This window comes from Bombus terrestris, chromosome 12, assembly GCF_910591885.1.
Source record: "Bombus terrestris chromosome 12, iyBomTerr1.2, whole genome shotgun sequence".
Lineage (NCBI taxonomy): Eukaryota > Metazoa > Arthropoda > Insecta > Hymenoptera > Apidae > Bombus > Bombus terrestris.
In genome coordinates, this window is record NC_063280.1 from 977,906 (window position 1) to 994,136 (window position 16,231).

The 16,231-nt window shown below is 38.2% G+C and overlaps 1 protein-coding gene across 25 annotated transcripts in view; it reads right to left on the minus strand.

Moving 5' to 3' along the window:
- LOC100643982 (disks large 1 tumor suppressor protein) overlaps window positions 1–16,231 on the minus strand; it is a 542,862-nt gene that overhangs the window by 79,119 nt on the left and 447,512 nt on the right. For 22 of the 25 annotated variants that reach the window (XM_012314498.3, XM_012314493.3, XM_012314492.3 and 19 more), the window contains 3 exons: window positions 15,012–15,224; window positions 11,671–11,833; window positions 9,662–9,797 (listed from right to left, as the gene is read on the minus strand). In XM_012314498.3, coding sequence (XP_012169888.1) covers window positions 9,662–9,797; window positions 11,671–11,833; window positions 15,012–15,224 — 512 coding nt within the window. The remainder of the gene's footprint in view (window positions 1–9,661; window positions 9,798–11,670; window positions 11,834–15,011; window positions 15,225–16,231) is intronic. The other 3 variants (XM_048410880.1, XM_048410866.1, XM_048410881.1) reach the window with 1 other exon arrangement.

The window sequence follows — 16,231 nt, forward strand, 5'->3', positions numbered from 1 at the left end:
ATCCACGGGTTCAATTTTTCGATTCTACAAGAGCGCATCGGAAGAGAAAACCAGTCGGTCGTGCTACCCACGACCCACTTCTTAACATGGTTAGAGGATTATTTACACGACATGGACCGTGAAAATCCTCGATAGGATACAACAAACTTGTTTACGAGCGGTTTGAGCTCGAACGGCAGCTCCGATAGCCCATACATGTCGGGCAACGGTATTCCCTCTCTTCAACTCCACGCCACGCTCTCTGTCCCTGCTCAGGATCAATATGTTTCTGCAGTGAGATCGGCGAGCCGGTGAACGTGCTGGAAAACTCGTGGCGCCTTCCAGGAGACCAACGATAAATCTTGATTTCCAGGTATCGATATGCCAGATTGTGTATATCCAGGAAATACTCTAGGTCGCATCTAAGTGTAGACTGAGATCGATGACTCACTCGACGTTGGATAATTTCGATCGACGGGTACAATACAACCCCGCACTCTACAGCCTATACACCCCTTCCGCTACGCATGGCTTTATCTTGCGAACCGCGTCTGCGACCACGATTATTAACTGTTCGGAATGAAACGGCGTTATCTCTTTTCCTTCCTGCATATGATAGGTGAAAAGGTGTTCTTTATGTGCAGAAACATTGAACGGATCAGATGTAATCTTTTAGAGATTTCGTGTTTTATTTACAAGATGATGGATTATATACGTATTTCTCGATTTAATGCTGTGAGTATCAGAGAAATTTGTGTTAGTGGAGAGTAAATACTATATATAAGTGCATGGGAATTATATAAGGGCCACAAATGAAAAAGTGAGAAGTCACATGCCCCATCTTTTATAGAATGTATTTTAAAATTGAATATATTGTTATCCAATATATTTCAAGATTATCAGTTTTTAAATTATTTATTTGTTTTAGGCAAAAACTATGTCTTTAGCCACTCTCTGGAATACTTAGAAAGTATTAATAACATTGGTTATACAGTCCAATATTGCTTAAGTTAAAAAAAAAAAACATAACAATTAATAATTTTAACAAAGCTTTTAATTCTGTACAGGTAATAATTTGCACTGAAAAGAAGAGAAATTTTGTTGTCTTATTCGTCGTTCATTTGACAGGAATTCGCAAACCGGACTGTCCTTCGATCGACATAATGAAGCCAATTCACCAGAAGGTTCCAGATTACATGGCAACACGTCGAACCTGTTTTATTGATACAGAGATTGATGCACCGCTCGAGAACAAACACAACAATCAACCTGTCGAAACAGTCATTTGCATTTCGAATCTTCGTTAATTGTGCCGGCGACGGTCGAGTGACTCGACCTGTCTAACGATCAACTCGATACTGTCTATAAACTTGTATTTTAATCAATACGAAACACGGTTCCAGCTCATCGATTCAATATAATGAATCATCCATATTCAATCCGAAAATATAACTACGTAATCTACGTATCCAATTATCGAAGAATATAAACATGAGCAGGCATTTTTTAATTTACAAACACGAACTGCATTCCTTAAATCGTACGTCGATCAATAATTCGTTGGTTGTGACAAGAAAGGTGTCGACAACTCAGCAATTCCAGCATCGAGGTTACCGCCACACCAGCGGTGTCTCATTGAAAGAAAATCCCCACGAAATGACCAACAATCGTTATTGCTGAACGTTGTTTAATGCCGCTTTGCGAAAGACACACTTCAAATACCCACGGTGCCACCGGGACCGAGCAGAATCAGCACCACGCTAACCTCATTTCCCTGGCCAACAACTGCAGATTTGACGCAATCGATTCCAACCTTCGGACTACGGACATTTCTGAAATGCGACATCTGTTTTTCTCGCGCGACAGTACGTAGATATATAGCGCACACGTATGTCGAAATGATTTACATTTCCGAGAGATAGAATTATTGCGTAAATAATTAATGTGTCATGCCATGTGAAATGTCAATTATAATTGGTCTAAAATTTCTTCTGAAACGAGAATATAGAAAATCATATTGCTCATATACGTGGCTTTAATTGATTTAAATAGTATTTAACTCCTACTATATTCTACGAAAAGGTTAAACATTTCGCAATATGTCGGACGAGATTCTCTGACAATTTAGAATTTTCACGAGCCAGCAGAGAGATTCGTTTCAATAACATCTACGTCTTCAGACGTTTAGCGAGAAAACGATGGAAGCAAATTCGCGTGAACGGTATTCGGCCCGGCGTATTGAGCATTTTCCATTAAAGTCAGCAGAAATAATAGGAGGACGGGAGCATATGTAGTTTAGGTAAGGATGGTTTACCAGCGAACAATTTCTACGGAGAAAAGGCACTATGCATCGAAGAATAGTGGATTTTCCGACACCAGATGATCTTCTATTATCCGGACGGGTTGAACGGGCTAGGATTTTCCGCAGGCTTCACTGGGAGAGCTCCGCGAATTTCTATCCGACCATCCAGTCCTCTTTCTTTCTAAACGCGACACCCAGGATCGCACCACTGTTCCTCGCTCCTTGCTGTTCCCCGACAAGTCTCATTCGACGGTTCTCTTCGATCCAGCGACCAGTATGCTCGTTGTTAGCCACTGGCAATACTGACGATACGAGGATGTTTCATTTCCTGATCTTCGGGATATCTTTCTCTGCATCCTCTCTTCCAATATCTTTTCTCGTGTCTTCTAATTGTCTAGGATCGTTTGGGATCGTTCTGAAGTGTACTATGATTTCGTAGATTTAATTATAACTCCGCAAGAGAGTGCGGAACATTATCTCAAGACCTTCTCCCTTTAATTTACTATTTTAACTCTATGCCTAAAGAAAGCTATTGAAACATTATACACAGTTTGTATTCGATGATCCAACCTTATAATTTAATTAAAATCAGAGAAGTTTGCGTTTCAATCCACGTCCCGAACGTAACATAATATTAGAAAAGGAGGGGTTAAATTGATGAATTTAATAGAAAGACTACCTCGTTAAAAAATATAGCGCAAAAGACTTCGGAATAGAAAATTTGCTTGATTATCTTTTAAGTGGAAAATGAAAGCAGCTTAAGGGGAAAAACAATAACGCGAAAGTGAAAATTTATCAAGATTCGCCACTATTTTGTTTGAAGACGGGACCAGATGCGACCAAATATATCTCTAGATGTACCAGATCGATACCAGAGGTAACCGTGTATTACGTAAGCGAAATTGTCGAAAGCCAGCAAGCTCGCTCGTGACCCAGGCCAGCTTTGACCTTGGCCTGCATTCAGGACCGCTGCTGCAGATGTATCAACACAAGTGCATCGGTTACACGATGGCGTGTCGCGCACGATCCAATACTTGAGTGCGCGCGCGTTGTTTGCCAAAAAAGGCAGGTTGCCGCTCGTTTCAAAATTTCGTATCCTCCGAAACGACTTTCAGGAAAATATCGAAAATATAACAAAGTATTTACCACAAAGAATTGTGAATTTTTTTAACTAGAAAAACTATTACGAATAATAATACAAATCTTGAACACGTTAATTTTAACAATATTCGTAAAAAATAATAGCTTTTCATAAGAATAAATCGTTACTGGTATCGCAGGTTATCCGCGGAGGCATGTGAAACTATTTTTGAACGATCCTGTATATTAAAACTCGAACAGAATCGAGTTTTTCTAAGTTTACGTGCGCAGTTCAGCTGTGCTGAAGTACTTGCAAGCACACGTGTGCGCAGCCCGTTCATGGCTGAACAACTGCAACCGTGCCAAGAATTCGCTTCTCCTCTACCCTCTACACTCTACCCTTTCCCAGAGGGTGAAGCTGACCTGTGACCCAAGCGCCACTTCTTTCACAACTACTACATGCAGAACAGTGGATAGATTCTTAACTGCTGACACGCGCCGCTAACTTTCTCGCTTCCGGTTTAAACAAACATCCCAAATTCCCTTACATTGGCGTAGGTTCTAAAATATACAGACTGTTTAAAAAAATCAAGCGATACTTTTTCGCTCAATCACGAATGCTAAAAATGTATGGGGCGCATTATTTAAACTGCGATTAATACATGAACTACTACGTTTTCACGACTAAACAATTTATTTTCTACGAACACCGATTAGTTTGTATAAACGAGATATTTACTAATTCGACAAACAATCTTCATATACATCCCGAAAATAAAAAGACTATGATACATAATTTACTACATGTGTATTCTTTTAATGCTCCGTCATAAAGATGCAAATAGTTCAAGGATCAGAGAGATTGCACACAAGTATCCAACCGGTCGTTCACAAATAAATCTTCTAACACCAACCAATGTTTCAACGCGATTTATTATACCTCTCTCTTTTGCTTCATCCTTCTATTAATACCCTATTATAAATCTCGATTAAAAGTGAAGTTATCCTAAAAATTCATCTTTGAAGAAGTGAGTATGATATGATGCGATTTATGTGATTTACGATCCGCGTGACTATGCGTTAGAATCTTTTGGCGGAATTTGAACTAGTATGGCGAAAGGTATGAAAAGGAAACGACAGAAAAATCGACCCGCGCATGAACGTCAAATGGCATACAGAAGTCGCGATCGATGGCAAATTGCGTACAAAGTACCCAGGTGCATCAAGGATTTATGGACGTGTTTAACGCGCGAGACTACGTTAGATCCTTCCTTCCAAATATTGCAGAGGATTAGAAAACCATAATTCTCTGGATGGTTAAACACGTGAGTTATTTATCGAAGGGATGGAACGCCACATGTATAAGCTTGAACAACGGACCTCCGTTCGCCCTCAATTGCCGAGTGTAATTAACTTGCATAGGATAAAATTAAGCTGCCTCACCCAACCTCTCGTTACCGCAGCAAAAACATTTGCTCGACAGTTTCCAAATGTTAGGCGAAATCCCACCGTTCGCTCGGGCTAATGAAATTCGAATAAACGCCGTGAAGCTTTCCCTAAGCGCGTGCGGAACTCTTGATACCAAGGGCTATTATTTCCTTTTGAATCCTACAAACACCGGACCGCTACGCTGTCAGAACTATTCCCCAGAAGCTGCTCGATGTTTAGCAGAAATTTCGTACAAGTTTATTTTGCGCTCATAAAGATTATTATAGTGTACGAATAAGACAGGTGTTTAAGGGATAAGTAGTCCATGTTTCTAAAGCCGCTTTTTAATTGTGAAGAGAAAGTAAGTATAATTGTTGTGAGTATAATGTGTAATGATATTGTGTAAAATAATGGTGATAGAAAACGGTTGAAAATGGTTCCGTGAAAGAGAGGTAAAAGTTACCGTTGCCGTGCTGAAAGACGAGGTTTTCTTTTGTCTCTTACGATGGGTACTTCACTCTCGCCGATCGATGTTCCTCGACTGTTTTTCGGGTACTCGTGTTAAGGCGGAAAATACGAGTTGTTTCAGGGAGAAAAACAGTGCTATAAAAAGATCGATTTGATGAACGTGAGGAGAGAAAGCGGAACGATAGATTGACATTTACTCTGCTATCTCTTAAAATGTCTTAAATATCGTTTAATTCTATTTACTCGGACGAACATTTAGAAAGAACTTTCAATTATATCCTATTGCAATCATTTTGATATTGTAGGATCTTTACTACAATTAGTTTATTCACAATAAATGGATTAAACAGATATCGGTTAAACAGGAAACGATGGTTGTTTAACGTGAACTAATCACAATGACGTACTATAATTAAGATAACTAAATAGTTGATTTGCAATTCTCGTCACTACGATTCCAACATTCTCACGCGGACCACAATCTCTCGATAACGCAATTCGCACTCCCTGACTTCTCGATTCACACTCTCTGACTTTTCAACTAATACTGACTGTTAATTCGACTTTGTACCTTAGCATCCCTTTGTCTCTTGTTTTAGCCCTACCACGTACGTGTTCCGCAACCGCTCGTGGCCAGGGTCACGCAGACCTTTTCCGCGAAACTATTCGATTGAAGGACCGACGATACATTGTTGGGCCTGTCGGAACTTCGGCTTTCTCGCGACATTGTTTATAGTTCGCCCGATATCTCTTATGCCTTTCGTCCACGATACTACAATATTTCATGACAAGATATTTGTTGTATTAATAGGAAAGTATGAAATACCTCCGTAATCTTTACAGAATGCCAACATTATCTCAAATATCTTGCCCATTATTTTTCATTATACTTTCATTCTGATATTTCGCCAAGATAACGCTTCTCTTTCAAAAACTGAGGATTAATCATCTCGTTGCTGGTTATAGCAAAGCAACCCCTTCACAAGCCAGAAGAAATCATCTTTTACAATCTCGAAGAAAGGAGAGGCTGTGCAAACTTCCGCCTGGTCGAGCGCTAAATAATTGTCCTAATTCCCCTTAAAGTCCGCGCAAGCCGCATTTTGGCAAACGTTGGTTTCACGACCAGTTCACAACCAGAGGATAAATTACTACGGCGGCATAATGGTTCCGACTAATTTACGGAGCTAGAAATTAAAGTTTTTTCATAGATCTTCGCCGATGCCCGTAATAACTCGGCGTCCGTGCACCCTCTTTTCCTTTCCTCTATATACTCATTTCTCATTGCTTCTTCTTCCCCTGCACTAGCGTAAGTCTGTCGCTGGTGAAGTTGATACACGCGAAACTCCTCTGGGCTAAATCCGATTCACCGGCCGCACATAACTGGAAGAGGCTTGAAACTTTAACCGGAATCAAGAGGAGTACGAGTCCTCACCAGAAAAAGAGTGAAGGAATTAATTGCACTTTTGACTACTCCGAGAAACTGCTCAGTTAAATATTGCCACCGATGGAATATTTCATTAAGTGCGGCTACGCGAAACTTTCTGCGCAACTGTGTTTTCAGACGGGCCGAAGCGTTTTCGAGATCTTCTGGATATTTGGTATACCTACATTTCCCTCAATACTCGTCGATTGGGAAAAGCTTAGTAGGGAAAGGAGAAGTGCTATCTTTCCTACCTTCGTTTTCTATCGTTCACCTTTTTGCCTTTCTTTTTCTCGTTTTCTTTGAAAAACTTTTGCAGAACTATTGCTTCTAAATTCGCACATGTATTTCTTAATTCAAAGTAATTCAATCCTATGTTAGAAGAAGGTCACGATTGTCAAAGTGAGATTTCAAGAGCTGAAAATGGAAAAATTACAAACATAATGTTTGACCACTGTGCCCTAGAATCTATAATTTCCGCCAACATTATACGTTTAATAAGTATTTTTCTGTAAGTTCCTAAATAATTTTTCGCTTTCCTTGAAAAGCTTGTGTAAGTTTTATCCCTTTTGAAATACTTGTTGCAATTATAGACTTCTATTTGTCATTGAAAATGTCTCTCATTACTTAAGAAAGCTTTAAAATAATATTTCAATTACTCGAGAAAACAAACTCGATACCGAAGTTTTTTAAGAGGGTATTCTAGTCTACAAATTTGAAAAAATCGAAAATCTTTTTTCATATTTCCAAAGTTTAGACATTCAAGAATATGCCCTTAAAAGAATTTTTCAAAATTTCAATTTTTATGAGTTACAGCCATTTTTGTGAGGCGACATCTGCTCCGGTCCGACCGGAACAAATGAACAGTAGACGGTAGATGCTGCCCGAGTACCTACATATGAATACTCCCATAAAATCTTTTTTTAATGTATTTTATCCTTTTTTAATGTATTTTTAATTCAAGGCCATAGAAACGTATTTTGTTGGGATCTTTTCGTCTTAGTATTTATTTCAAGTTAGTTTTGAGCCAGCCTTCAAGCAACGTGGACGTACTAACTCTAACAACGAAAACTTTCGAGTTGGTGTGCACAATATCTCAAGTTCTAATGAACCGATTTATTTGAAATTTGGTGTGAATGTTCTTTATACATTCCTCTATCACTTCAACCACGCTCAGATCAAAATTTTTAATTTTACTATTTTTTAAAAATACGGAATTGCCAAACAAACATGTCAAAAAGAAAATTTTTTTTTCGAATGGTCAGCATTTTGTGAAATGCTTTTGTCTTTTCCAAGGTTCATGCTATAGCCGCTTCTATACTAATTAAGAATCCGTTCGGCTTTTTGCTTCAGATGACCAGAAAGGTTGAAATTGTGTACGCCAGAACATTCTTTTTTTGGACCTCCCCTTTGCCAGCTCATAACTTTGTGAATTTTGAGTTTTTCGGTTAATTTTTTATTTAATCTTAAAATATCAATAAACAAATGATAAAAATGGATAGTAAAAATATTCTTTGTTTCGTTTGTACAAAGCTTCAAAAACCGCCCGAAGTTCATACCTCTAGACTAGAATACCCTCTTAACGACTCGATAATGTGTCAAGCTCTCATAAAACTTGTTAATGTTAAATAAGTTCTGTTCCAAATGTACCCACAATGTTTCGGTCATCCTTGGAGACTGCATTTATCAAAGATTCAATTGCAAACGCTAACGAAAGCCGACATTCGGTTAATGTTCAGCTGACCTTAACCTGCGCAAAGCGCAACGTTGTATATGGAAAGGATGGGGTCCACCACCAGAGGTTCCTGGGGATATATAATGTGTCCAAACCAATCCGGCCTCTGGTAGTCGGACCGATTCGATAAGCCCTTAATCCATTGGCAATTAGTCCGCACAGTGGCCAAGGCAACCCCTTCACCTCTAAAGCTGCGTCTACCCCAGGGTAAACAATCACTGTCTCTATCTGCCTCGTGGTGTGTTGCTGCCTCTCGTGCCCGTCGCTGGCTAATTCAACAGTCTCTGTGACTGTATAATTAGCCAGTGGATTGTGTATGTTTATGCACGGAATACGGTTGCTATTCACGCACGGGTATTTACGATTCAATGATTTGGACAATAACGAAAGATCGTATGGATTAGGCTGTTTAATTTCTGGCACTTGCTTACGTCGGTTTGTCTACCTTTCGTTTCGATCAATTGATAATTGTCTTTGGCGACTATACGGTGGGCTGAAAATCATAGTGCTGTGAGTTAAAATTTTGACAAGTCGAATTTAGTCATCGGTTTCAATAAAAGTATGAAAAGTTCGATTCGATTTCATAAATCTCGATTAGCTGCCGCGAGACATTTTCATGATATGAAAGAATATAAGGATTCTCGATGATAAATATGATAGATTTTATAAAAAACTGTCAGTCGATTGATTTACGCCAGTATAGTTTTCAGAGAGTCATGTTTGCAAAAAGTAGATGTATGTTATACCCGTCATATTAATAACCACAAACAATATAATCCGGCGTTTTCACTTGTATATAAATATAAATTTGGCTCGTGTTTTACTCCACTCGAATACTATGAAGTATGTCATTCGTTAAAGAAAATCTTGGGTGCGACATTCCTCTAGATTTATATTCTTTGCGTCGCATTCTTTCACTAACATATACACGGCAAAGTAACTGGCGCACCCGAGCGAACTAACAAAGCAGGGGGAAAAGATAGAAAAAGAGGAGAAAGTAAAATGAAAGAACATCACGCGACGTTCGGGTGATTCGCTTTAAAAAGAAGTATACGTGACGTTCTGGTTCCTTATTTTTCAAAGCGAACGGAAGAGTTTCCACGTGGAGACAGAGATACAAAGACTGTCGCGCAGAAAGAAACGCTTCGAGAATAACGGGGAAGAAGAGGAAAGAGATTTGAAACGAGAGGGCATAGCTACTTCGTACTTTCGTCGTAAAGAAAGGAAAGCGTACTTCGAAAGAACTCACCGTGATACGTCCTCCTGAGAAACAGCTCGTGGCGTGGCCGCGCCGTGAAGAGCGAGAGAAGACGCGTGACGTGATTCTTGCGAATACGGCAGCGTCGAGTTGTTCTCCAGCGCCGACACAGAACCATTTTGTTTTCCTGTTAATAACGGGAACGAACGTAAAATACCTAGGCGCGGGTAATTTAGAAATTGGCTTCCTCTTAACCCATATATTTATATCATCCTTCTAAAAGGATAATTGCAAAATTTGCAAGGTACACGATTTTATTTTGCGATTTCTATAATACTGGCCAATATTCTTTTGAACGAATAGTCATCTTGTTTAATCGTGTTAGAAAATTAAAAAATTTTGATCAATATACAGAAGTATGGCTACAACAAGTATCTACACACCATTGTATATTTGCTACAGCATATGCATGCTGATTAATTAAATCCAAGTATACTACATTTCGTATCATTTAGAAGTACATACTTTCATATGAGTAAAACAAATTTTATACTACGAAAACATGAAACGTGAGGTCTAATAAAAGAAAACGCTTGGTTGGAAAATACTCTTTATAGCCATGGTATTCAATTTAGCCTTTAACTAAAGGAATTTTTTTCTAAAAAATATTAAATAGAGGTTTTTAACATATCTCAGTTAATAAAGAAAGCCTAATTTCTCGAAATGTTTATCAAGCGAACAACTATTAAATGAAGTTCTACTTTATTTCATTACATTTCGGGATAATTTCGCAAAAGATCAGTGCCAGAAATTCGTTAGAATTATTAATAGAGATAGTACAATTACTTTCCAATTAAAAAGTAAATCAAATAAAGAAAAATATCTCTGTAATTCGGCACTTTCTGAACGTATTCCTGCTACATTACAAGCTCTCTGTGGAACGAGAAGAGTTTACGTGCTCGACTTTATGAGTACTATGAATAAGTTATACGAGATCGTTGACGCGACAAGATAGCTTGGAATTTGTGACAAAGTCCTGGGATCAAAAATTCACTTGGATATGGCCACGGGAGGAAAACTAGGAATTCCCGTGTTTATCATTCAATGTGACACCCCTGAGACCTGAAGGAATTATGGGAGGAACGTTACTGCATAAAAAATCGATCGACATTCAAGGTATTTCATATGAGTAATCGCTAATTAATAAAACAAAGGTTGAGGAATTTGTATAGCGCCATAAAATTGAACAGGAATAGTTGTGAACATTTTATGTTGGCTTGAGAAATAAATTTCTGAAAAATAAGTTTAAATTATTTACGCAAAGAAAATTCAATTTCTTCGTTCATTATGTGTATTAATAATGAAGCTATTTTTATCTGATGAGAAAAATTCACTCTATTCGAGAATGCATTTTATATCCAATATTAATTTCATCTACAAGCACAGAACTTTATATTTCGTATTTTACAATAAACTATCCTTATGTATTCTTGCACATTCTATGACACTGTATCTTCCCAACAACGACTTTATACTTCCATATTCGGTACTTTTAAAAATTATTTTACCGACACATTCAATATCCAACATCACTAATATAAAAATACGCGAGCAAAATACCTTCGTATCAAAATAATCAAAATTCTTACAACAAAAATTACATTTTCCAAACCAAAAATGTTCGAACATGGAACATCCACTGTAGCGTTTGATGCTCAACATTCACACTTTTCTAAATTCGTTCACCTCGACACTAGTACTAAACGTCGGGAAGCATAAAACGCTCCAGCCCAACGTTCCGTTCCCATTTTTACTCCGCGGTAGAGGAAGGATTTCCTTGGCGTAGAACCGCGTCCGCTGGTAGCGAACAAAAGTAAGCCAGACATTTTTTCGTGGTACGTGAAATATTTATTGTTCCGGAAGGCAGCGTCATGAAAATTCGAGGAGAAAAGATCCCGAAAATGTCCCGTGAAACGCGGCACGGGGAGAAAGTCGCGGACACGGAATTTACGCGGCGAGTGAATAATATAGTATGTGAATAGGATACGAGGCACGCTTACGTGGTTGCGGTGAGAGCGAATTGTCCGAGGCCATAGGGGGTGGTGGCGGGGGCACGATTCCGGTTTCCGGTTTCGCCACCAGAAGAACCACGCGATCCTGGATTGCCTTCAGTGTCGCCACCGCTTCCTCGTGCGTCACATTTTCGAGGTTCTTGTCGCCCTGCTAGAATCAAAGGAATCCCTCTTTTCTATCTTCTCTTTATACTGGTCAAAGCACGATACCACAACTTGATACTGTTGAAATGTAATTCAATTTCATTGGACTTTGTTAAAGCACACAAGCTTTTTCTCTGGTTCTGTTTCTGATGACCGAGCCAAGTTTCGTTATTAAGGTCAGTCAGTAATTTTATGTAATTTTGTAATTGTTTAAAATTAACGACAGAAAAATACAGTAGTTCGCGAAAGTATTCCAATACTCATAGAAACAATTTTTTTTATATGAAACAGTTAAGTTTCAACTGGAATGAGACACGACCAACGTAATTATATCAAGCTTTGACACAACTCTGGCTATTAACTTCGTATATTAATTTTTTATTGAATATATAAATTTAAAATTTTAGCAATATAATTATGACAGTCGTACGTCATCATACTGCTAATAAAATTTCAAGGTGTTTTATATGACATATACTTTTGTGGGTCACTGTAAGTATTTCAGAAATGTTCGCCTCGGTGGATGGAACATTGTGCGTTGTTTATCATCTTTTATTAATAAAATCTCTACAGAGATCCATGCGAATATGGAAAGCATAAATTTTCTATCATCCTCTTTTCTATCGCGTAAAATATTTCTCTTCATTCATCAACATCGTCCATTCATCTTAATTTGCTAAAGCATTTCCTGTTATCGTTCTATCGTCTCTATTCCTCACTTTCCGGGAAGGAGCGACACGTGAAAGCGATAAGAGCAACACCGACTAGGAAAATGCGAAAGATCGTTCTCTCATGAAGCAAGTATCGATCAAGATTTCGCGAGCCACGGTAATTGATTTCTCCCGTTCAATTTCCCCTGTCAATCATCGTCCTCTTACGGAACACTTTGAGATGGATTATCGAACAAATATTGCGAGAGAGTTACGCGTTACTTTCTTTGTTCGTCGCCTTTATTAACGCGAGTAACTACGTTCAAACGTCGCCGACGATATCGTGCTTCATTTACGGTATTAAAAAGGAATGGAAAAATCGCAACACATTTCCTAACCAACTAAATATTCTTATCTGCAGATAAAGAATACCTGATTTCTACAACACCTCGAGAAGCGAAAAAAAAAAAATAAATAAAAAGAGGAAACTAACGTTTTAGTTGATTGTAGGTTTTGCGCTGTCGCAATAAATTGGAAGATAAATTCATGCAATTAAACAACGTAAATAAATTTTCCGAAGAAACATATTTCAATTTATTATATTTCTTCTTTTGTTGCGCTTTTCCCTTTCCTTTTTCTTTTCCTTTAATTTTCTGGCATTTATTCGACGAGATAGACACGGAGAGATCGTGGGTGAAAAACGATGCACGATCAAAAAAAAGTACAACACAGCACGGCGCGGTGGTAATTATCCAGTGCAGGTTGATATGTTCACAAAAAAAATACACCACGGTCCAAGTTCCGGGGACGTGTCATAAACAACTGACGAAGTTTCTGTAACGTTCGTTGCTCTAAAGTATATACCGACACGCAATCATGTGCAAAGTTAAATCGACTTGCGATCCATCCTGTCGGTCGCTGCTCCGAAAACTTTGGAATAAATCGTTCTTCGGAACGAGACAAAAGAGAGCAGGTCGATCTATACACGACAGAACCTGGCACCTTTTTTAACAGTTTATTGCAGCTGTAGCGGCTGTGAAACGGGACGTTAAATCTGAGACAAAGATATTTCGAGAAAGTTTAACAGCCGTAGTAATTGCAATTCGTGGATACCTAAATACTTTAAGTGTAGAACGTTTAATACTAGAATTATCGAACAAACTTTTTTATTCATATACTTTATACAAATTCCAGATTATAAAAAATGTATTGTTATAAGTTTGTACAATTTTTTTAGCCCATCAAGGTGCCTAATAACCCTAAAATTGCCCCACTAACGTTGCCTTCATACCTTATTAGAACTTTTCATTTACAACCTTTCTCCGTCAAGTTACATTCTCGAATTTTATTTCTTAACATTGTGGCTATGAAAGGGAATTCCAAGGATTCGCTTGATATTTCCTGTCGTCGTTATTTCTTTCACATAAATCCTACAATTTTATAAAATTAAGAGAAATTGGAGTATTTGTAACATCATAATAAATGTTAATAGATTAAAAGGTTATGATGATTTTGACCATTCTGGTATTACATTGACAATTCTAGTATTAAGATTTTGTCGCGCTGCTAGTATTTGTTTTACGATGTTCATGGGTTGAAAATAGCATCAGTTGCGGCTGTGAATCAATGAGATCAATGTAACGGTTTTAAACGTAGCTTTTTCAACCGCGAGTTTCTCGGTGAGAGACGAAGGAAGAAAAGGCAGCTCGTCGATGCGAAAAATCGGAGGAAGCAGCGAAAAGAACAGGTTCCGTGCGTCTGCAACCACGGCAACGATGGAACAACTATCAATTACTCGTCGCCATCAAAAACCACTCTGATCTATTTTTCACGTAGCCCTCACACGGCCTCTCGTTTATGAATCGCGAACGAAACGAAGATTTGCCGAATTTCGATTAACTTCAAACGTTCTACTCAAGTAAAGGTTGAAACGCAAAAAATTACGAATCATAGAGAATTTATTGGTTTTTATCGACTTTGAGAAATGTTTTTGGTGCCTGCTTTTCAACATTTAAGAAATTACCTTGGAGCAGAGATTTTATTATTTTCTTAGCGAAGACGAAGAGAGAGAATTAGGCGGATAAATTTAGTAGATAAATCGAGCTCTGACTGCGAGAAATTACGCGATTACCTTTTTTCGTTTCAGTGAAGAATATATTTCTTCTTTGTTCCCGGCAAAGCTATTTTACATGAAGGATTCTCTAATCAAGACCAGCTTTCTTTCTCAACGTAGTTAAATAGGAAGAACTGTAATCGCCAATCAGATTAAAAGTCTAAATGGTATTTCAACTATGCGAAGAACTACTCTCTAATTCTATGATATATCAAAAATTCTACGTATCTCTGTGTAATAAATACGTTAAAAGGAAGACATATGGTGGATTTATAATTCGTTTTACAATTTACGATTATTAAGTCATTTAAGGAACGAGACTCGAGGATTCGAGAATAATTTTATTGTTATCTATTAGGAAATGATAGCGGCGTGGCAGAAAGAAATCAGAACTGAAGGAGTATAATTTTGCCTGAACTCACCAGGGCATTTCTGACGGCTACCAATTTGTCTCCAACGACAAGACGGCCCTCTACTTGCGCGGCGCCGCCCTCCATAATTTTCGTTACGTAGATTCCATTGTCACCAGGTATATGCTGATTGCCAATACCTCCAGCGATACTGAAACCGAGGCCCTTACTACCCTTAATTAGCTCGATTTCGATCAGCTGCGTGTGCCTCCGTCGACGTACGTACTGAAAATTAATTGAAGCATCCGTTACGTCATCTATGCATATAACATCAAACACATGTTCTTAAAAATACAAAATTACTTTACAACATTTTTTTATAGATTTTGTAGATTTTATAGATTTTGATCCTTGAGATTGGGAATGAAAAGCAAGATCCCATTTCTTCAAATTCGATCAGATTGAATTAACTAAATCAAACAAAGTTTATGGGAGTGGTTCTTTATTCACAAAAAATTCCCTCGCGTGAGATGCGCAACAATGAATGGACCTAATTAAACTAACAGAAGATACTGGTTTTTTGCAAACAGTACCTACTATCGTTTAACTAGAACGTTTATAAATTGAATTAATCGTCCTTCTTTTTAAACTAACCGATAAAAGATCGATACTTATCAGGAAATCGTAGACCAGTGAGTTACGGTGTACTGAGGCAAAGTTAAGATTCGTCGTTCAGAACGAGCGCCATTAAATTTTGAGAAATGAAATGGAGCGTTACATCGAGGACAATTAAGATTTCACTTTCACGGCGAGGGCCGTGCTTCGTTTACCGCGGTGTACCGAAACGCTACATGACATAAATTTAATTAAATCGGCCCGGTAGGAAATGTTGTTAAAGTTTCACTAACGTTAAGCCTCCTCTTAAGGGTCCACGCTTCGAGGATATTGCATAGGGGGCTAGCAGTGAAATAATAATATCCAGCCCGTAAACGCTTTTATGCTTACCTCCGTTCCTGTTTCCTAGCCACTTGGACAGGTTAATAACGCAGGTGAGCGGGTGTACAAACGAGAAGAAAAAAGAAGAAACGTGTTGTAAAGAGGACAGAAGGGAGAGAAACGTATCAAGATCGAAAGATCGAAGAACGCATTCGAAAATGCGTGTTTAAAAAAAGGAGGAAAAAAAGATAAAAACATTCTGCATCTTCGGGAAACAATATTTCCCAGGATGCAGCAGGATTTTAGATTAAATACCGGGTTACTGCGTCGCACGGAAATTTATTCGGCTCGCATTT